Source organism: Archocentrus centrarchus, chromosome 1, assembly GCF_007364275.1.
Source record: "Archocentrus centrarchus isolate MPI-CPG fArcCen1 chromosome 1, fArcCen1, whole genome shotgun sequence".
Classification (NCBI taxonomy): Eukaryota; Metazoa; Chordata; class Actinopteri; order Cichliformes; family Cichlidae; genus Archocentrus; species Archocentrus centrarchus.
The window spans coordinates 3,930,044-3,951,878 of record NC_044346.1 but is presented as its reverse complement, the minus strand read 5'-3'; the positions used below and the strand labels follow the sequence as shown (position 1 = coordinate 3,951,878).

The following is a 21,835-nucleotide window of genomic DNA, read 5'->3' as shown; positions in this document are numbered from 1 at the left end:
ATTCATGTTATCCTCCCTTAATTGGTCCCACAGGTGAGAATCCGCTGTTTGTCTTGGTCTTACATTAACATTACAATAACAAACCGTCAATGAGGTCAAGCTGAATCCATTTATGACACATACAAATATATTAGTACAATAATCAGCATTCGCTTATTTTAACAAATATATGTCTGAAAAGTGAGATGTAGATGCCAGAAAAATATATTTCATAAAATAAAGTCAGATTGCTTTGTAACAAATAACCAGTGCATATAAAGAGAGTCAAACACACCTCAGACTGAATTCTTCCATCTCTGCCCGCAGCCAGACTGAATGACAGAGTGAATCATTTACAGAGAAGTCAACTAAAAAGATTCCATCTGCTCATAAAACACCTCGTGTTTCTTCAGAATAAGAAAAACATGCAGAGACGCCACGTTTTGGTGTAGAAAACATTACCTTCGTGAGAGTAATAATAAACCATCAACAGCCCCAATGATGAAGAAAGAGAAAAAACTTCAAGTAAATGTTTTACAAATGTCTCATAAGACTAACCTTAGATAAAGTGTTATACTGTACTGACCTCATTGAAGTGACCTGCATTTTCCCCACACAATGCAAACTACTACTATTATTATTACTACTGCTATCATTGCAAATACCGTATTTTTCGGACTATAAGCCGCTACTTTTTTCCCACGTTTTGAACCATGCGGCTTATAGCCCGGTGCGGCGTTTCTGTGGATTTTTCTTTAACCACCAGGGGGCTCTTTAGCAGGATATGAATCATGGGACGTCAAAGTTGGAAATCAAAGAAGAAAGCGCCAACAAGTGCTAGCAGCAGGCACAAAAGAGATTTTTTTCAAACTCCCTCATCATGGAAACCACAAAAAGAACTTCCTATGATGCCGCTTTTAAGTTGAGGGCTATCGACCTGGCACTACAGGAGGGAAATAGAGCCGCTGCACGTAAGCTCGGCGTGAACGAATCAATGGTGAATTGACTTGTTATAACTCAAATTTGGGGTTGTCTGTCCCCCTCTGCTGAGTGCCGAGTAATTGTGGAAAACCGAGAGCGGCGGAGATACCAGCGGCTTATAGCCCGGTGCGGCTTATATATGTACGTTTCCAGTTTTTTCCAAAAAATTTGTAGGTGCGGCTTATAGTATGGTGCGCTCTATAGTCCGGAAAATACGGTAGTATTAGAAAGAATGGATAGTTCTCTCCAATAGTATTTTCCATTTTTGTTCCATAAGAACACAGTCACATGCATGTACATCACCATCATCATCATAACAAAATAAAATGCTTGGATGGACTTCTTTGCAGTTAAGATCTGTAAAGCTCTGATGAGCCTGGGTGGCTTAGTGGTGAAGCCGGCGACCACATACACACGTTGCGGTGCGGCCGGCGCGGGTTCGAGTCCCAGCCCATCGCCAACCTGCGTGTCCTCCCCTGTATCTTTCCCCCATTTCCTGTCTCTCTCTCCACTGTCACAAAAAGCTGCTGTGGCCAAAAAAAAAAACAAAAATCTACAACGTATGAAGCAGTTAACCTTCAACATTCCCCGTGTGAGCATTAACCTTGGTAGAAACAGTTTCAGGTACTATTCAAATGGGATTAACGCCAAACTGTCCTCAAACTACAGTTCTTCATACGCCTTAGAGCTTTTTAATTTTTTTTTTTTTAAATTTTAATAGAAGAATAATTCTCTCTGTTGTTGACCTGAATGTGTTCTTGTGAATGTTTCTTCTTTGCAGGTCTCTCGTTCTAACTAAAACACGGAAAAACGAACTCACTTTGTTCCTAAGATGATTTATAAAAGGTCTGACATCATTTGCTTCACATAAATCCATAATTTCACACAGATTCTGACTATAACTTCTACAGAATGTTATAACACAGCAATGCTTAACGGCTTGTAGCAAAGCCAAATTCACTGCTGAGTGTGAGCCAGCTGGGATGAGAACTTGCATATATGCAAGTCATGAAGCCGTGGTTCTCAGCTGAAAAAGGATGTGCCTAATATTGGTTACAAATGCGTTGCTGCCCCAAGTGGAGGGGTTCAAAATTCTCGTGTTCATCATTAGTGAAGGAACAAAGGAGTGGGAGATTGACAGATGGACCGGTGCAGCATCAGCAGTGCTGTGGATGCTGCTCCGGTCTGTTATGAGAAAGAGAAAGCATCAAAGTGAAGCTGTTCATGTGCCAGTCCAGCTACGTTTCTACCCTCACCTTTGGTAACAATCTGTGGGCACTGACTGCAAAAGAAAGAAAAAGACTGCTGATACAAGCAGCAGAAGGATGTCTGGGCTCTTCCTTAGAAACAGGAGGAGCAGATCTGCTACTCCTCCACATCAGCCCGTTGATTTGGTCCTGGTGAGAAGACCCCAGGACAGACCCAAAACATGCCAGAGACATTATGTACCTGACATGGCTTGTGAACTCGTCTGTGATCCCCGGAGGAGCCAGAGGAGGGATGTGAAGTTGTCTTGAATGCAATTCAAGAGTACAGCATAAATTGAATTAATGCTGTTTGTGCATTAGAGTTATCAAATAAAAAAATGAATAATCAGAAACATTACAGCCTCTTCTCTGCATCAACCCCGTGCAAAAGTTAGGATGGTGCTGTAACAGCAGCAAGCTCTCTGTAAGTGTGTCCACAATAAAGTCTGAAAGTGCGTCACCAATCATCTCACTGTCCCTGATCACCAGCCAGTCTGTGAAAGATTGAGTTATCAGTTTGGCAGAGAGCAGCAGGGGTGTCAAACTCCACCACCTTCCCAGCATGCATCACTAGCACCCGGTCACAGTCCATGATGGTGTTGATCCTGACAAAACACACACACACACACACACACACACACACACACACACACAAAAAGATTAATTCTTCAAATATCCTCATAAAGATGAAGAATTAGTTTAAGAGCTTCATTCTGAAACTAAACAAACACAAACAGACAGAAGACTCCAAACATCTGATGTAACACAACATCCTGAAATGTGCAGGACAGGAGCACATGCAGGACTGACAGTCACCTGTGGGCAATAGTGAGAACAGTCTTGTCCCAAAACTTGTCTCTGATGGTTTGCTGCAGCAGTTTGTCCGTCTTATGATCCACACTGGCTGTGGCTTCATCAATACACAGGACCTAAACGATGGAAAATCAGAAGTATAAGTGTTGTGTCTCTTCTTTCCTGTAATGCTTCTACATTACGGGAAATAAGACAGGAAGAAGTCAATTCAATTAAAACCAAGCTTAACTTTACAAAGTTCTGGCCAACACCTTCCTCTGTGTGCAGTCTCTTACGGGCGTTGTTAAGGAGTGTCACATAATTAGAGCAAATCAAACCATGCTAAACACAGGCAACATTACAAGAAAAAGTCTCAGCTGTATATCAGCTGAGCTCCGTGAAAGCTTGTAGCTAAATGATTACAGAGCATGATGTTGGCATCATACTGTCACTGACATGTACAGACAAAGCTACAAAGTTATGTTCCCTTTTTAATTTAATTTTGCTACACCCTCTCATCCTCGCTGTCAGTCAGTCTAAGGTGCATTAACTCTCTGTGACACTGGTGGGAGCTCACCTTGGCCTGTGTCAACAGAGCTCTGGCCAGACACAGTAGCTGTCTCTGTCCTGCAGAGAAGAATCTTCCTCTTTCTCCCACCTCAGCCTCAAGACCGCCTGACATTCACAAACATATACACAAAAGGCGTGAGAGGCAGCGTGACTCTGACAACACACTCATCTCTCAGTCACGCAGATTTTAAGCTCTTTAGTTCAGGCTTTTTTTTGATGAATGGCGTATAAATTAAGCAAGATAAATAAAAAAGACGAGAGAAGAAGAGGAGGAGAGAAAAAACAAAGGTAATGGTGTTACTCTGTAATCATCAAAGTATGTTGGTGGGTCTCTGGAACGCTGAGTGGGTGAATGGGTAATTAGTTAAGTGACCCATTATTCTGTGGTACAAATAAATCGTTAAAATCATTCAGTGTAGCGGTTCAACAATCACTTTCTCAGTGGAAAGAAGATAAGAACCATTTTGTAGCTGAACCAGACAGTCATGTGACCAGACGGGAGCGGCAAAAGGTGGAGTGAAAAGACACACCTCTGCATAAACAGCACTGTGCTACTCTTCACCTCATTGTTTAATCACCAGGTAATTTCAAACTGACTTTGTAAATAACTCTCACCCATCCTGCTGACCACAGCACTGAGATGGCACTGCTCCAGGACGTCCAGCAGCTGCTGTTCCACATGTCGCCCACAAGGGTCCAGATTCTCTCTGACTGTCCCACTGAAAAGGAAGGGGTCCTGAGGAATAATGGCCAGCCTGGACCTGCAAAGGATAACAACACACAAGTCAACTTGCCGCTCACTGATTTTATTATATTACACTGTACAGCATGTTGGTAACTTATAAAAATAAATGATTATGCTTGATGGTTTAATGATTTTGTGTGACGATTATGATGTTTTGATGATTTGCTGTGTACTTTTTTTTTTTTTTTTTTTTGCATTTTTGGCCACAGTGGCTTCCATCGACAGTGGAGAGAGACAGGAAACGGGGGAAGACGCGGGTACCGCAACGCGGCATGTGCATACAGTCGCCAACCCCACCACCAAGCCACCCAGGCGCCCGATTTGCTGTGTACTTGATTGATGTTTTTAATGCTTTTAATGATTTTACTGCACATTTGTTTGATGTTCATATGATGCAAAGCACTTTGAATTGCCTTGCCGCTGAAATGCGCTATACAAATAAATTTTTACTTTAATTTATTATCACAATTTTCATGGAATTCCAAATCCCATGCACAGGTGTACCTGAGCTGAGCTAGGCCCACGGTGCTAATATCCAGCTGATCAAGGAGAATCTGACCCTGGTTGAGCTCCACCATACGAAACAGGGCCAGGAACATTGTTGACTTGCCAGATCCCGTACGTCCCACAATGCCTATTTTCTCTCCAGGTCGCACCACGAGGCTCACTCCATCCAGGGCATTAGGAAGACCATCCCTGTAGGTCAGAACCACATTCCGAAACTCCAACCAACCGTGCTCAGGCCACGTGGGGGTCAGCTGATGTCAGAATCAGAGAGGGTAAAATGTAAACAGTGGTATTAAAGATTTGAAACTAGTGACTGAGCCCATAAACATGTAAGCAAAGTGTTCACTGAGGCCATAAATCAAGTGAGAAGTAGGGCTGGTTTCTCATAGACTTCTATACAAACAACCTTCTTTAAAAAAAAAACAACAAAAAAACAGGAATTGCCCCCTGCTGACCAATAGAAAAAAAGACATGTTTAAGGCACCTCTGCATTGGCTTTACTTCACTTTACAGAAAAAGATGCTACGTCCAGCTTTATTCACAGTCTGTGCATATAAATTGTGTCTGTTTTGGGATGATCCTCTGACGCATACAGCTTTGCTTCCATCTCTGATGTTTGGACCAAAGAAAAACAAGTCAAATTCACTGAAGGCAGCTGTGAGCAATATTCGAAAGCTCAGAAAATGGCTACAGTGTAGCCCACTGTTATCATGTTAATATCAGTATCCAGTGCAGTGCAGCTGACCTTTGTATTCTGATGTTGCGGTTCAGTCGGCAGTCCAGTGGAATATTCCTCTGTTCGTTCCACGCTCACCAGCTGCATTTCAGTCTGCGTGAAGCTGAATATGAGTCCAGATAGCAGCTGTGTGATGGACAGAGCGTAGGACAGGGACAAACCCACCAGACCTGATAGGAGAACCAGCACACGTACACACACAGTCTTACTTAATGGCTGCTACGGGCATTATGTAATTAAATGTCTTCTACCCTGGTGCACAGCCTACAAATTCTTCTGCTGTCTCACCCGGATCAACAGAATTAAACTGGTGCTGAAAGACAGCTATCAGCCCAAGGCCTGTCACCACAGCGACACCAATCAGCTGCAGGCGGATGTCCAGCCACTGCCCAGCAGCGTTGCTAAGAAACAAGCAGCGCTGGTTCTGCTCCAGCCGTCTGGCATTCTCCTCCTCAAACCTGAAACGGCAGGGAAGAGTCCCTTTGGTTTAGCTGTACCTTCAGTCTCTATATCTAACATAGCTCATTATTAATGCTTCCAGTCACCTCTGTCAAGAGAATTTGTGCACATCTCTAATATTTCTCAGTTGTATGTAAGTTTTGAAAAGTTTTGTCAAGTGTGTTTTCTGATGATGGAAAGCGTTTTCTAGCCTGCCAAAATTATGTGACTGTTTAACGTATTTTAAGGTGTGACAGGAAATTTTAATATTTAAGCACTCAAAATTACAGAAAACACAACAAGAACAATGCATGCAGGGATGAATAGATCCCTGAGAACACGAGGACTAAAAACCTTGTAAAAGTTTTATTTTTTTATATTTTGCATGAACAAATCCATTTTCAGCATTAGTGGAGAGCAGTTTATGGTTCAACTGTAAAACACCCTGCACACTTTACCGCTGCACAAAGTATTTTTTTGCCAGATTTGAAACCTAAAAAAATATCAGCTAATAATTGTTTTCACATACATTTAACTAATCGTCAAAATCTCAACAATGTATTGGGTTTTTAAAAAGTTCCTTTTCCACGTCTCTCACCTGGCCGAGCTGCCGCTGGCCCGGATGGTTCCCAGCCCGGTCAGTGTCTCAGAGAAATGCGAGTAGACAGGTGACAGGGTGAGGCTGCAGAGGCGCTTCAGCTCCCGAGAAGTGTGTCTGTAGAAGTGCTGTGTGCGGTAGTAGAGCAGAGCCAGGGGGAGCAGGGCCACCAGGACCCAGGGCAGGCCGTAACTTATCACCACCAGCATGCCCAGTAAACCAAATATGTTGGCCAGTAGGATGTTCAAGACAAACGGCAGGCTGTCGTCCACGCTGTACAAGTCTGAGGAAAACCGGTTAAGAATTCGGCCCAAAGGGGTGGTATCGAAGAAGGTCATTGTAGTCTGGATGGACACACAAACATTTTTCAATACAGACTTTTTTACATTTATTTCCTAAGTGGGAGTGACTTCTGTCACACCCCAAAAAAAAACAAAATTCACAAAAATGAAAAATTTGATTTTTTTTTCTTTGCAGATGCGTCTAAACAAGGCAATGCTCAAGGGCCTCATGAGCTGTTACTATGGAGAAAAAGCCAGTCAGAGTCCATCAAAAGTGACACACAATTTAAAACTGAAGAGATTTAGAACCCATGTTTTCCAAACCAGTTTAAACCACAGAGGCGCTCGAGCAAAACTGCAGAAGATTTATTTCAGAAGTAAAAAGCACGTTCAAAAATGAAATGAGATTTTTACTTCTGGAATAAATTTAATAACAACTCAAGCTGTGCTTCTTATTGGACAGTGTGACCTAGGTTACTTATTGTAGCTACAATTTACAGAGTCCTCTAAATGTGCCACATGCAGGCATTTGTAAAGTCCTTATGCTAAAAAAAAAAGACAGCTAAGGATACGGTCCCTGAATGCATGTGAATGATTTCAGCTGTTAAAAACGACTTCAAAACAACGTTTAGCCAAAATGTTATGAACCACTCCTCCAAACCACCTCAAACTGGTCACTACGCTTACTCAGGTCCCCAGCAGTACACTAGAAAGACGATAGAAAGCCCAACAGACACATTTCTAAAATTACAAGTAAGATGGATTACATGCCTGTATGTTAATAGTGTAACAGGTATTGCTGGTAGAGATGAACTCACACAGGATTCTCATATGTCTGATGTTCCTCTCAGTTCCAAGGGCCATTTTAGAATCTTTTAGCACTTTGTTTTGGTTTTATGGCTCACAAATTAGAGGTGCAGTGAGACAGTAAGTTCATCAATAGGTATAATGCTTGCGTTATACATATGAAGCTGGGAAAAAGACTTGGTTTCAATGACATTTTCTATAGATTAGTCTGACTGCTGGCCCAGGTGCTCAGGGGCTCACAGCTCGGCTGACATACCTTAAGAACCTGATCCAGAAGCCTGTTGTGGATGACAGAAGCGGCAGAGATGACTCCATAGGCAAAAAGGAAGGCACGGAGGGCAGTGAACACAGTGTTGGCCACGGCAATGGAGCCGTAGACTGTCAGGTAAAACTTAACATCTGAGTCGATGTCATTGGAGAGAAATGTTTGCACAGAGGGCACCAAAGACCTGGATGGGTAGATGTGAATATTTGATCTTAATCAAAAGACTGAAACAAGAGGGGAAGAAGTTAAATTAAATTAAAACCAACTAATCACAGTATAAAAACTATTTTTATCTTTCCATTATTGATTTTTCTCATTCAAAATTAATTATAAACTTCATGCTTAATATACCAATATTACATATAATGGCAAATTCTTTACATCTGTACATTTTAAAAATATTACATAAACTAATATTTTAAAATCATCATGATCATCATCATCATCCCACCGCTGAACTGCATCTTATTAATACAACTGCGCTTTCAAAATCTGATGCTGATGTCGTGTTTTACAGTTTATTGTGAAACTATAACACCAAATCAGCTTGGTTGTGTTCAAATTCATAGAACTTTTGTCAAAATGTTGCTGACTCACATTAGTCCGCCAGGTGAGAAAAGCAGCAGGTGAGGCGAACTGAAGACAGGTAACGAAGAATCATTATTCCCAGAGGAGCCATTGTGCTTTAGCTTAGAGATCCAGTGGGACAGCCACCAGTCAGACACATTTTTAGAGGCTGAAACACACAAACACACACACACACTCACACACACAAAACCCTTGAAGCCTGACTTAAACGTGAATATCACACTCCAGAATATTAAAGTGCTGGATAAAGGGACCATATAAATACTCACTTTAGACTGAACTCAGTACCAATGAAACTATCAGCGTAGATATTATCAGGCAGCTGATGCAATTAATAACACATGAACAACCTGCAAAAATGAACCTTTTTCTTTTTGTTTTGATCTTTTCTTTGTTTACTTTGTCATTAATATTTTTCTCTAGTGTCTTGTGACTTGAATAATTGGATTTACTAAGGTTGCTGATCTCTTAAACCCGTGACAGACTAAAGAAACACACAACATATCTAATAAGTTATTATTTGACCAGAAATCACATTTATAATTTTAATTACAGTATGAACAAATCTGCTTCTTGATGTTTCTTGATGACTAGATGAATCTATTATGTACATAGATCATAATAAGCATCACTGGCTCGTTCCAAACCTTGCATGAGGAGCAGAGAGATTAAGATGCAGGTGGCCAACACTCCGCCCACAGCACCCCAGTAGGTCTGGTAAACTCTCCACGACAGCCTGCCCACCTGCTTCCGCTCCGCCCCCGAGAGCTCAGGATCATCATCCACACTTAGCTCAGACAGTAAACTCAGTTCTTCTTCATCCTGATCCACGCCATCTGCTTATGATCAACAAGAGACAAACAAACAAAGATTATCAGACTGTCGGCAATGACTAGCAATAAATGGTATCGCCAAATTAAAAAAAACTTTAAAAACATGCAGACCCATCACCGACGGGGATATCCTCCCACCATTAATTAACATCTGATTACCTTCTTCAAAACCATTTCGCCCTCATTTGGAGGCCTTGACCTAAACCTGTATCCAAATACTTTTAGTCACTCGTGGGTTAGTAAAGATACAGTCCATATTCCAGCAAGAATTGGTGTTCAACACTAACAATGCTCATTAAATCAAAACAATTTCAAGCAAAGAGATAATCAAAGATTGATTTATCTTTAATTTTTCTGCAAACACTTTTTGGTAACCACATCCTAGAACAGACACAAAGATTTCCATGGTAAACAAATTAGAGAAAGTACACACTGCACCCTTGTTCAAGGGTGTGTACTACATAATGTCTTTCTATTTATGTCATCTGTAACAATAAGCCAGATAACACATATTCACAAGGTATTCACATCATATTATACTCTTGTGTGTACAAAAATATTAGTGCATAATGCACCCATACTACATAATCTGCTGATTTCAGTGCATTATGTATAACATCACTTTAATCATAAGTCAACCATGTTGTTTACATTTGAGCAAAGCCAAACAGAAGTTGGCATCACAGGCTGATCAATAAGGCTGCAGCCCAGAACTGATGTTACTACAAACAGACTCTTTGGCTCTTCACCTACAAATCTGGGATTCCCCAGTTTCTCACTATCAGCTACTGCCAGCTGTTTAGTGACCGAGGTCAGCTGCTAGATATGGGGAATCCCCACTTTCTCCATGCAGTCAGTAATGGTCAAGTAGGTATAAGCAGTCACGCAGCAATATGATCACATGATAAGGCAAAGCCAATCGGGCATGAGAAAGAGTCTGCATGTTATTAGCATTTATTATCATAGGATCAGGAGCCTGAAATCCTCCATCTTGTTTACTCTCCACATCAGATTAATACAATCTAAGTGTATAAAACATCCAGGAATATGAGTATCGTGTTGCACATCTCTGAAGAGTAAAGAACATATATACCAAATTTCCTGATGGACAGATGGATGGACGGACAGTATGACAACAATATCCTCCAGCTTTACTTTGCATGGGAGAATAATGAGGGAGAGAACAGATGAAGGAGAGTTAATGAATCCAAAAGTGCAGAGGATCAGTAATGGGGAAGTGAGGGCAGCTATGAAGAGGATGAAGAGTGGAAAGGCAGCTGGTCCAGATCACATCCCCATGGAGATACGAAGATGATGAGGAGACAGAACAGTGGAGTTTTTTCCAGACTGGATAGCAAGAGGACATCTGAGGAACACAGAACTGATTTTCTCTGATTTTCAAGAACAAGGGTGATGTGCAGCGCTGTAGTAACTACAGAGGGATGTAGCTGATGAGCCAAACCCCAAAGCTATGGGAAAGCATTGTTGAAGCTATTTTAAGAAGAGAGATGATCGGGAGCAGCAGTAGGCCTTCATGTCAGGAAAGAGCACAACAGATGTGTTATTTACTTTGACAGTGTTGATGGAGAAACACAGAGAAGATGAAGAGAAGAGAAGATGTAGGGTAAGAGTGACAGATAGGTTCAAAGTGGGGGTGGGATTCCATCAGGGATCTGCTCTGAGCTCCTTCTTGTTTGCGATGGTAATGGACAGGCTGAAAGATGAGGTCAGGCAGGAGTCTCCATGAAGAAGTCATCATCTGGTTTGTAGATGACATTGTGATCTGCAGTGAGAGTAGGGAGCAGGTGGAAGAGAGCCTGGAGAGGTGTTGGTATGTACTGGAGAGGAGAGGAATGGAAGTTAATAGAAGCAAGACAGAATACACGTATCTGTGAATGAGAGGGAGACAGGTGGGATGGTGAACATGCAAAGAGCAGATATAGTAAAGGTAGATGAGTTTAAATATCTGGGGTCAACCATCCAAAGCAATGGACAGTGCACAAGAGAGGTCAAGTGGGGAGTGTAGGCAGGGTGGAGTGGGCGGAGATGAGTGTCAGGGGAGATTTGTGACACAAGGATAGCAGCAAGAGAGAAAGAGAAGGTTGAAGATGATGGCACTGACAAAAACACAGGAGGCAGAGATGAAGATGCTAATCAATTAAAATCAAAGGCTGGATTATCAGATATAGAGATGAAGACTGGGGTGGCTGTAGCTCAGGAGGTCATCTACAAATCAGAAAGTTGGCAGTTCGATCCCTGGCTGCTCCAGTCTGTGTGCCAAAGGATCCTTGGGCAAGATAGTGAACCCCGAGTTGCTCCCGATGCATTCATCGGATTGTGAATGTTAGGTAGAAAGCACTTAAGATGTAGAAAAAAGTGCTTGAACGACTTTGTGTGAATGGGTGAACCAGACATGTTGTATAAAAGTGCTTTGAGTGCTTTTATACAATATGTACTCATATAAGAAACAGTCCATTTACAGGAGAGGACGCTAGGGATAGGATGAGATGTAGGCAGATAATCCACTGTGAGGACCCCTAAAGGGAACAGTCGAAGGAAGAGGAAGACGACAACTCTGGACCAAAGCAATCTGCAGTCAAGAAGTGACTACAAAAGCTCCGCTGGCTTAACCCCTGAGTTTTTGTCTGTTAGAAAGTAAGTTGAACGTTACCTTTCTCTTTTGTGTTGCGGTCATTCTTCTGCTTTTTTGCCCCTGCTTCCACCAAAGGAAGGACTTCTGCCGGTGTTCCTGTTTAACACAGAGGAATATAGGAATATTATTATTCCACAGATATTCCATCTTCTCAGTGAACCACACTTGTTGATGCTCCTGCATGAACAATCAGACAAGACAGTTATTTACAAACTATAAACAATTCCTATTTTGAGCCATGAAGGCTTCCAATAAATATTCTGTTTCTGTACAAAGGCTGCTGAAGCCTACGTTTATAAACTTATACCCACGTTTGAGAATATCTCATGTGCCATATTACTGAATAAATATAGAAGTAAAATATTGTTGCTAATGTGTTTAAATAACATTAGGCAGGTAGATCATCACCAGAAAATCAAAAATAGAAGTAAATGAAGTCACTTGATCCAAAGATGGTTTTCGTGTTTTCAGATCTGGCACATGCCAACATTAAACAGCACTCAAAAAATCGCGAATAAAAATAATGCCAATGAATAGATGAAGCAGGAAGCATATGAACCAATCGTGTCGTTGTGCAGATACATGTACATAGTAAAGGTTCACAACCATTTCCAGTACGTAGTAGTATCTCTACTAGTTATTAGTAGTAGTTATACAGGTAGTAATACAGATGTAGAAAGTGTACTTTTTTAATTATGCTTTGTTTTAACGTATGCGTAATTAATTCCTATGGCATTTGTTGGGATGAGCAGAGCCACTGTTTGCATCAGTGCTCTGTGAATACAGCTGTAATGTTGTGAAACTGTGCGTGAAGAGTACAGAGTAGATTTTAGTTTCTACCTGTTTTGACGATTGTTCCATTGTCCATGAGGACAACCACATCAGCTTTGTCCACAAACTCTATGCGGTGTGTGCACAGAATCCTGGTCTTTCCGCCGAGGAGCTCCATGATACATTTCTTCATGAGGTGTTCAGCCACATCTGTATCCACTGCAGCCAGTGGATCATCGAGGAGGTAGATGTCTTTGTCCTGCAGGATAGACAAAAAAAAAAAATGAAGGGGACAGCAACATCACATTACACAAGCATATTACATTTAAACAGCTTTTTTTTTTTATTTGTGGCTTTGTACCTGTTTGTTATAGGGCGTGATTTGCAGTACATAATACTATTTAGACATCTGTTAGACTTTTTTATTTGAATATAATTTCACATGTAGACACTGCAGCTGGACATAGGCATCAGATCCATGTAACAGCCAGATCCCTCAAACAAACATAAAAATCTCTAAATATTTACTTGATGTATCAGAGCATAGGTTTCAGTCTTTATCAGTCAATCAATGCAGCAGAAGTAAACATAATTCTAAGATCAGGTGTTCTTGTGTTCTGCAGACTAACTCAGTTATTTGGTAAAATCTCTTCTGCATCTCTGAGTGTGAAGCAGATGGCTGGATTGTGCAGAGGGCTCACCATGTAAACAGCTCTGGCAAGTGCCAACCGGGCCTTCTGTCCTCCGCTCAGAGTCACTCCGTTCTCACCCACTTCAGTCTTGTCACCATTTGGCAAAACCTGCAGACACACAAACAGAGCAACGAAAACACTGAAAAGCAATTTATTTTAAAGTTTATGCAATCACAGAAACTGCACGGAAAGCACAGTGAAATCAGTGTACTGCTAGGAGCTTTAAGCTGTGACACGCTAAACAGGAAGGCTCACTAAAATGTGTCATTTAAGAACAATTCATTTCTACACCTACACTTGTTATGACTGTAGAGGACAGAAAAAGCCACCAAATTCAATCTGGAGTGCATGAAAGTCTTAATTATAGAGCTCTATCCAGAAGCTGTTAATGGCACATCACTCTGGACTCACGAAACAGTCATCACCATCTTCTGGGTCGACTTTTCAAAAGAAAAAAATGTAAATGCACACATGACCCAAAGCACTATGACTACTCACATATTGAGGCATTAGCCACAGAGTTCAAAGCTGCTTCGGTGGCACCTAATACACAAACCCCATGATAGGCAGGATTAATCATACTGCAACATGTGACAACAGTCATATGAAGAAATACAACTGCTAAAAAAAAAGAGGCAGACATGGGTAGCCCAATGGCTTAAATTGGACCTTTTAAACCTTGCATATTTTCTGTGATCTAAACTGTAACAAAGGTGAATGTTCATATTAAACATGGCACAAGTTTCCAATAATCAGATCAGTGTATGTACATACAAGGGTCTGTGACCACATACACTCCACCTTCCTGCTTTTTACACTCTCTGTTTGGGAGCAGCGGTCAATCATAAGAAAGCTGACTTAGAGGGAGAGGAGCTAAAACAGCTTAATTCAGAAAGAGGATGAACAGAGGGGCTATAACAAAGTCCAGTACAAGATAAAGAAGGATTATTTTAACTATGAATCATGCAAAGCTCCTCTAACAGAGTTCAAGAATAAAAATATGGAGCTGGAAATGAGAATAACAGATAATATTTAAGATCAGACTTTTTGTTGTATGTCCACACGCCTCCCTCACTTCCTGTCAGACCTCTATAATCTATATTTGGTAAAGACATAAAATACCCAACTCCCTTCTTTATCAGTAATATAGAGAGATGAAAAAGGAGACACAAACAGTAAGGGTGTCATGATCATACATTGAGGTCATCTGAGAGTGCGCAGGCCTTGATCACAGCCTGGTAGAAGGCAGCATTGTAGTCTCTGCCAAACAAGATGTTGTCTCGTACTGATGCATGCTGGATCCACGGTTCCTGTGAGGCCAGACCGAAGCCAGACTCCCTGTCTGCAACGTAGAGCACTCCAGCAAGCCTGCAGAGACAGGAAGAAGATGGATGGATCTCAGTGCGGCTGAACAACAAATGATTTCATCTCTGCTTGTGTCGGTGTCAGTCTAAAAGACTCTAAATGCTATATTCTCTTATTGTTTAAAGGATTTGTTCCCACTACAGTTCTGATTAAAATATCATTTAATGTAAAGCAAAGTATTCAAAACACATGTAAAAAACTGGCTGTATAATTTCCCCCGACTGCCTCAAAACAACAAATTCACTTGTTCATACTGGAAAAAGGGAATATGGACGCTTCCACAACATTCCTCAAATATAAATCAAATAATAATCTAAATATTTGGAACAAAACTTTCAAAAGCAGCATACCTGTTAAGTTCAGCTGTCAGAGCAGCCAGTAAGGAGCTCTTTCCACAGCCGACCTTCCCAACCACAACGACCAGAGAGCCCTGAGCCAGACGACAGTAATAAGATTCACAAGGGAAGAAAAATGTTTAACTGAAATTTTACCTTTCAGAAGCTGAACTTGAGTTTATCACAGCAGCCAACCAGTTGATCTGATTCAGCTATGAGATCTTCAGATGTCATGTCTGCATACGGATGTTTACTGACTGATTAAAGTCAATTCCAAACACCTACTGTTGAAACATCTGTTTAAATGCACTTTTGCAAATTAAATATTCAAGTGAATTTTTAGGCTGTTAAATACTGTACTGATGTCACTGACAGAAGATATTCTAAAAACAAGTTTCCAATGATTTCTGTGAGATTAAGTTAAGTTCACTGCTCCGTACTGGCTGGTTTCACTGGTGTGACAAACATATTTTGCAAGAAAAAAAAAATTTAAACGAATATATATATGTACATGTTAACATATAACTTGTACCTTGGTTATGTTTAGATTGAGACTGTGCAGCTGCAGGCTTCCTTTAGCAGCTCCAGTTTCTCCCTCTTTGTCCTGAGTGCTGGGATCCTGCCAGGAAAACGACACCTGGCTCAACAGGACAGATGTCTGACTGTCTTCAGGAGACACTGGGGACAGGTGGTGTTTCAGCACAATAGAAATTTTACATTCATTAAAAAAAACAAAAAAAAAAACATGTTTCATTTGTGCTCTATTCTAAAAGATTTGCTGATACACTCAGGTAAATCAAGTTTTGTTTTTGTTCACTTTACTCTTTGAGACAAAGCATTTAATACAAAAAATAGCATTATTCAGACTCTCAATGACTCAAAGAAATATTTGTTGAAAGCAGAAAATGACAAAAAAGAGTGAATAGTGCTTAATATTTGCACATAATCTTTAATGGCCAGAAGTTGTTTTAAACATTCAGAAAACCTGCATCTTCCTTGGAAGAACAATAAGCACGAGAACCTGTTTCTGGTCACTGATCAAGCCCTAAAACAAATACACATGCACGCAAACTTAACAGCAAACAAAGCAGCACCCTACCCAGCGCATAGTGTGCCTGCAGGTTCCGATTAGTCAGTTTAAAGAAGCGCTGGATTCGTTCCAGAGACACGCTGGCCTCCAGGACTCCATTGAGGACCCAGGGGAAAGCATTGAGCGGGATGATCAACATCCCCACCAGGGCGAGCGTGGTAAACACCTGCATGAGAGGAGAACCACATTTTGGAGTGCGGACTCTTAAAAAGTCATCATATTTGATACAAGTTATATAATCCTTTTTTTATACATGCATTTATACAATCATTCACACAAGAGTATGAGAATTTTTAAGCTAGAATTAAGTTCAAAGCCACTAATATACGTTTTACTAGGAATACAGAAATATCTGCAGCACTGGAGCATAAAACTGAAAACACAAAAAGTTATTTTTTTTAATTTTGCCAGTTGTTTAATTCAATTTAAATTTCTCGCAGTGCTGATTTTTTTTCCCTCCAAAAGCCCCTGACCATCATTTTTGGATTTTTATTTTAAATTGTCCAAATCAAGGGTGCTAAACTCTATTTTGTGCAGGTTACAAAACAAACTTCAGATAAATTTGGGATACGGGGCTATGTGAATAAAACAGACTTCATTTCACTTGCGCCTTTTCAAAGGAAATAACTATTACTGCTATGAGCTGTCAGTCATCTGAACAGCTTCCTGTGCAGCAAATCTACCTGAAACTAAATTTTTATGACACATAAATAATGCAAATTATTACTGTACGGTTAGAGCAAAGCTGGTTCAAGCAGATATCTCGAGCTGCATTGTTTCACACGTGTCATACCAGATCACACCCTCCCAATTTTCTGCTCTATTAAAGCTTCTCATCTCTATGACATGTCAGTGCCACTGCTGCCCTCTTTTACTGCCTGCTGTTTCAACCTCTCCACAACCCCAGCATCCACCTGGAGGTCCTGGAGAGATAATTAATGTATCATACTTGCGGAGAGAGATGCACACAAAGCCTAGACACCAAACTCTGACTGTATTCTGCTGCTGTGATACATATTTTCAAGAATGAGTTGTCTGACTAAACTACAGATAGCAGAGAGACAAAAAATTAGGATTTTTTTTTTTTTTTTTTATTTCAAGTGTTGCTAAAACTTGAAAAGACTGCATCCATCCATCCATTCGCTTCCGCTAATCCTGTTAAGGGTCACGGGGGGGCTGGAGCCTATCCCAGATGTCATAGGGCGAGAGGCGGGGTACACCCTGAACAGGTCGCCAGCCTGTCACAGGGCCAACACAGAGAGACAAAAAACCTTTCACACTCACACTCTCATTCACACCTATGGGCAATTTAGAGTAGCCAATTAACCTAACCCCAGTAAGTGCATGTCTTTGGAATGTGGGAGGAAATTTTCTACAAAGCTCACTGCTGGCATCAACACAGCAGCCACTTTACCTTTGCTGCAGTCAGCTGGTGTCCAAGCAGCACATACGTGACAAAGGTAAGGATGGAGATGACCACAGGCAGAGCAGCCCAGGTGTACACACACAAGGCATCCAGATATTTGACAGCCTTAAGGTGGGACAGCTCCTCTTTACGACAGTCAGCCACCTTCTGCATGAAACGAGGCTCCCAGTTGTAGAACTTGATGACACGAATGCCAAAGAGGATCTCTGTCATTAACTGGAGAGAAAAGTCAAAAATTTAAAAAAAAAATTGAATCTCAACAACAATCTTGGTTGTTTCCTGGGTGGCTTCATGAAAGCATTTTAATCAAATCTGAAACATGTAGTATTATTTACGTATATGATATAATAACAGCTTAAACAGACCACACCTTAACACGGTTATCCTTCCATCGGAGCATCTTTTTATTGTTGCTAAGGATGCAGGAAGCAAGGAACTTGTTGAATGGCACCAGCAGCAGAGCTACGGACAGTCCTCCCAGGAAAGCTACACCCACCTGCAGATACAGCAAGTAAAGGGTGACAGCTAACTGAAAGGGCAGGCTCCACAGCTCGTGGAAACTCTGGAAGAAGTTGACCACACGGTCAGTGTCTGTGCTCATTAAGTTCACCACCTCTCCTAAAGTAAAGCCAGCCAAACTGCAGCTGCTGACCCTCAGGGCTTTGCTGTAGATGGCCGTCACAAGAGCAGTTCGTGCTGACAGTGCCACCTTGGAGACCTCGAAGACAAAGATGTTTCGCAGAACAGAGCACAGAAGGGTGGTGGCGAAGAGCCCCACGGCACACCAGAGGCCCCTGCTGAGTGGGGCATCTTTTTCCTCCATAAAGCTCACAAGACTACTGAGAAGCAGCGGACCTGCAAAACTACATACGTTGACTGTCACCTTCAGCACACCTAGGATGTAATACCACTTTCCGAATGCCTTGTGCAGCACCTTCAGCAATCCTACATCACCTTCCAGCTCCAGTGGTTCCTCCTGATGCTGTAAACTCCAGGTGCCACTCAGGAGGTTTGTGCTGACCGGTCTGGGCCACTGATCCTGTTGGTCAGTGACTGGTGACCCTAGCCGGCAGGCTTCCCAGCACTGGTGAAAGTAACGACAAATCACACTAGTTCGAAGTTTCCGAGGAAGGTGATACACATCGGCCGGTCTCTCCAGTTCCCCTCTCTGGCCTCGTCTGAGGAGCGGGGTAAGCCACAGGTAGAAGAGTCGGTAGAGGCAACCACTCCCATCCTCAGCCACCATCTCTCCCGTGTCTGGCTGTGTGCTCTCAGGGATGAGCGGAGACCCATCGACATCATTAATGTATAAGGTGTACCCAGCATCACTGATGCAGGGGAAAGCAAATGCCAAGAGGTAAATGAGAAAAAGAAACGTCCGCACCGAGGCAAAAACAAATCGGGCCAGTTTAAGAGGTTCAGCAGGGTTTAAATATTCCTTGTTGTTACAATAAATAATCAAGGTGATGATAAGGTTAGGGAGTAACAGAAGCACCAGGAGAAGCAGCAGTGGAGGTCCTCTGGTTCTCTTGAACACAGTCCTCTGGAGCACTATTATGGCACTGAAGTGGACCAGCCAGGCCAGGATCGCACAGCTGTCTGCTAGGACATCCAGGTACATGTCTCCCTGCTGGAGCAAACTAACCAGGATGACATCTGCAGTAAAGAGCAAGGCGGCCAGCAGAGCTGACACCAACCTGAGTGTCCAGCCACATGGAGGAGACGTCTGGAGGAGGCTGCATCTAGGAAGCAAAAAAAAAAAGAAAAAAGTCAAAATATAAAAAGAGTTTTTAGGATTTCTATTTATTCAAATATTCAAAGAATTAGCTTTATAGGATGCCCAGTTCAGTTTGTAAGCTACACTTTTTGAATGCAGCCAAAAACTGGTTAAAACTGAGAAGACTCCAAAAAAGATAGTGTTTTAATTAGTGTTGTTGTACTAAAGTAAAACATAATTCATCAGATATGTATGTCTTTTCTTAACTGTAGCTTCATTATCTGCTGATAAAATTTCAAGATTACAAACTTGTTACTCCCTGAAATATGAATCTATCAATGTACGACCTACCTACCTTGTCATACTGAGGTAGCAGGCACAGAAAATGGCCATCCCAGCATGAGGCAAGACTCCAAGGATGAGTTGGTTAAAACAGGGGCTGATGCATCCATTCTGCCACAGAGGAAGAGGATTCTCCTCATCTGTATAACAGAGGCCTGCAATCAGCTCTGCTGGCCCAAAGTCACTCATCTCTATTCCTACTTGACTGCTGTCATTCCAGAAAATATCTGTAGAACAAAAAAAACAGTATTAATTATCAACTATGAAGGGTAACATGGGTGAAAAAACAAGGATACAACAATTTGTACGTCAGTACTGATTCACATGACTATCACCTTCCTATCATCAAATAAGAAGACATTCACCAACGGCAGAGCCACTGGTTATGCCCCATCACTTCTGCCGTACATTTACTTGATATTCAGGTTCATTAATTCATAAATTTGTTAATAAATTACTGGAATGAAGATCTGAAGACAGCACAGATAATTTCAGTAATGAAAAGGGGATAAAACAACAGCAAAATAAAACAAAAAGCCTATATATTAAATTTTAATCATCACTATGGACCTGAATTTTGCAATCCGTGCATGCCTTATGAAAGTAAGTACATTTTCCTGAATGCAAGATTTGAAACATAGCATAGGTAGGATAATAATTTGGGCAACACTTCTGCATGATTAATTTTATTGCAAGAAGGAGCAAAACGCGGCATTCAAGCATTTTCTTAGCCTCTTATCCACTTCAGGGTCACTGGGAACTCAAGCCTATCCCAGCTGAGTTTGGGCAAGAGGCGGGGTATACCTGAGTCAGGTCACGCAGCAAATTTTGTGGCTTTTTTTTTTTTTAAAGGTTGCGTAGTAGAACATTTTAAAAACTATCTCCAAAGGTATCAAAATATGTATTATTTCGGCATACCAGCTTTAAAGAAAGGATGACCAAACCGTTATATTTCATATTTGATTCTGAAATGTTCACATCCATTACACATCCAGTTAAGGGTTTATTTATAAAGGTGCTTGAAAACAATCTCTTGGTACATCCAGAAATCTTGAGATTATAAAGACGCAGTTAGTCTCTTTCGTTAACCATATGTCTAATTTGTGGCAAAAACATGTTTTGTGGCAAAGACTTGTTTTCTGTAACTGGTCTTTGGGCTTCGTGTTTTCCAGTTTACCAAATTTAAACAAACTTCTTGAATGACCTGTTTTCATTGTAGTCTTTGCTGTATGTAAGAACCTGAGCACCTTAGAAGACAGGTTTACAGTAACAAAGTTAACATACAATTGGTTTCATTTTTTTTAGGCGTTGTTGCTCTAACATTAACAGCACTGACCTGTAAGCAGTCGCGAAGCAAAAAGAAATCTGAAACGATAGACAGACGCATGTATCAGGGGCTTCCTGACTGAAACACCATCACACTAATGTAAACAAATTAGGCTAGCTAACTAGCTTAGCTAAAGAAATGTTACGCGTATTATTATATTTTACTTTTTATCTGTCACTTTTAAGCTACAACATACATTATGTAAAACCCCAACGACCTAGACCAACTGTAAATGCAACTTAGTACACAACCAATTCAAAACCACTTAGAACAAGAGCCCTTAAAATTGACCGGCTTTCCCCTAGCTAGCCGGAAATATGATGATTTGTGATGACGAGTACAAAAAGCTTTTCAAAATAAATGCCCCATGAAAACGAAACAAAATAATACAAAAACACTAGTGCTATTAACCACAGCAGCAAAAGCAGTAATAATAATATTACCAAAAAAAAAACAAAAAAACATGGGAGCAATCTCAAAGACAAAATTCAAAGCCATTAAATTCATTTTCAAAACTGTTTGGATTAGCCTTAAGAAATCTGTTTACTTTTTTTTTTTATTATTATTAATTCGGCTTTCAGTACAGTGTTACCATCTTATCACATACAATTTAAATGTATTTATTTAAATGTTGCATATTAAATATGTGCTTGGATATGATTTATTTACACAATTACAAAGGCCAGGACTGTCCTATTCTTTACAAATAATAATCATATAATGTACGATTAAGATAAATTATTATTATTA

At 41.0% G+C, this 21,835-nt stretch overlaps 1 protein-coding gene across 1 annotated transcript; it reads right to left on the bottom strand.

The window, feature by feature from the left end:
• Positions 1 to 1,087: 1,087 nt before the first annotated feature.
• abcc10 (ATP-binding cassette, sub-family C (CFTR/MRP), member 10) lies at positions 1,088 to 21,385 on the bottom strand. Its single transcript, XM_030731185.1, has 22 exons — positions 21,095 to 21,385; positions 19,772 to 19,985; positions 18,070 to 19,441; positions 17,688 to 17,915; positions 16,283 to 16,439; positions 15,716 to 15,861; positions 15,199 to 15,278; positions 14,680 to 14,851; positions 13,493 to 13,591; positions 12,861 to 13,050; positions 12,039 to 12,116; positions 9,182 to 9,370; positions 8,544 to 8,682; positions 7,938 to 8,130; positions 6,594 to 6,937; positions 5,846 to 6,015; positions 5,567 to 5,727; positions 4,819 to 5,072; positions 4,185 to 4,330; positions 3,577 to 3,674; positions 3,024 to 3,136; positions 1,088 to 2,812 (listed from the first exon to the last, which is right to left on the bottom strand). The coding sequence occupies exons 2-22, from the start codon at positions 19,945 to 19,947 to the stop codon at positions 2,677 to 2,679; spliced, it is 4,641 nt and encodes a 1,546-aa protein (XP_030587045.1). The 5' UTR covers positions 19,948 to 19,985; positions 21,095 to 21,385; the 3' UTR covers positions 1,088 to 2,676.
• Positions 21,386 to 21,835: the final 450 nt, after the last annotated feature.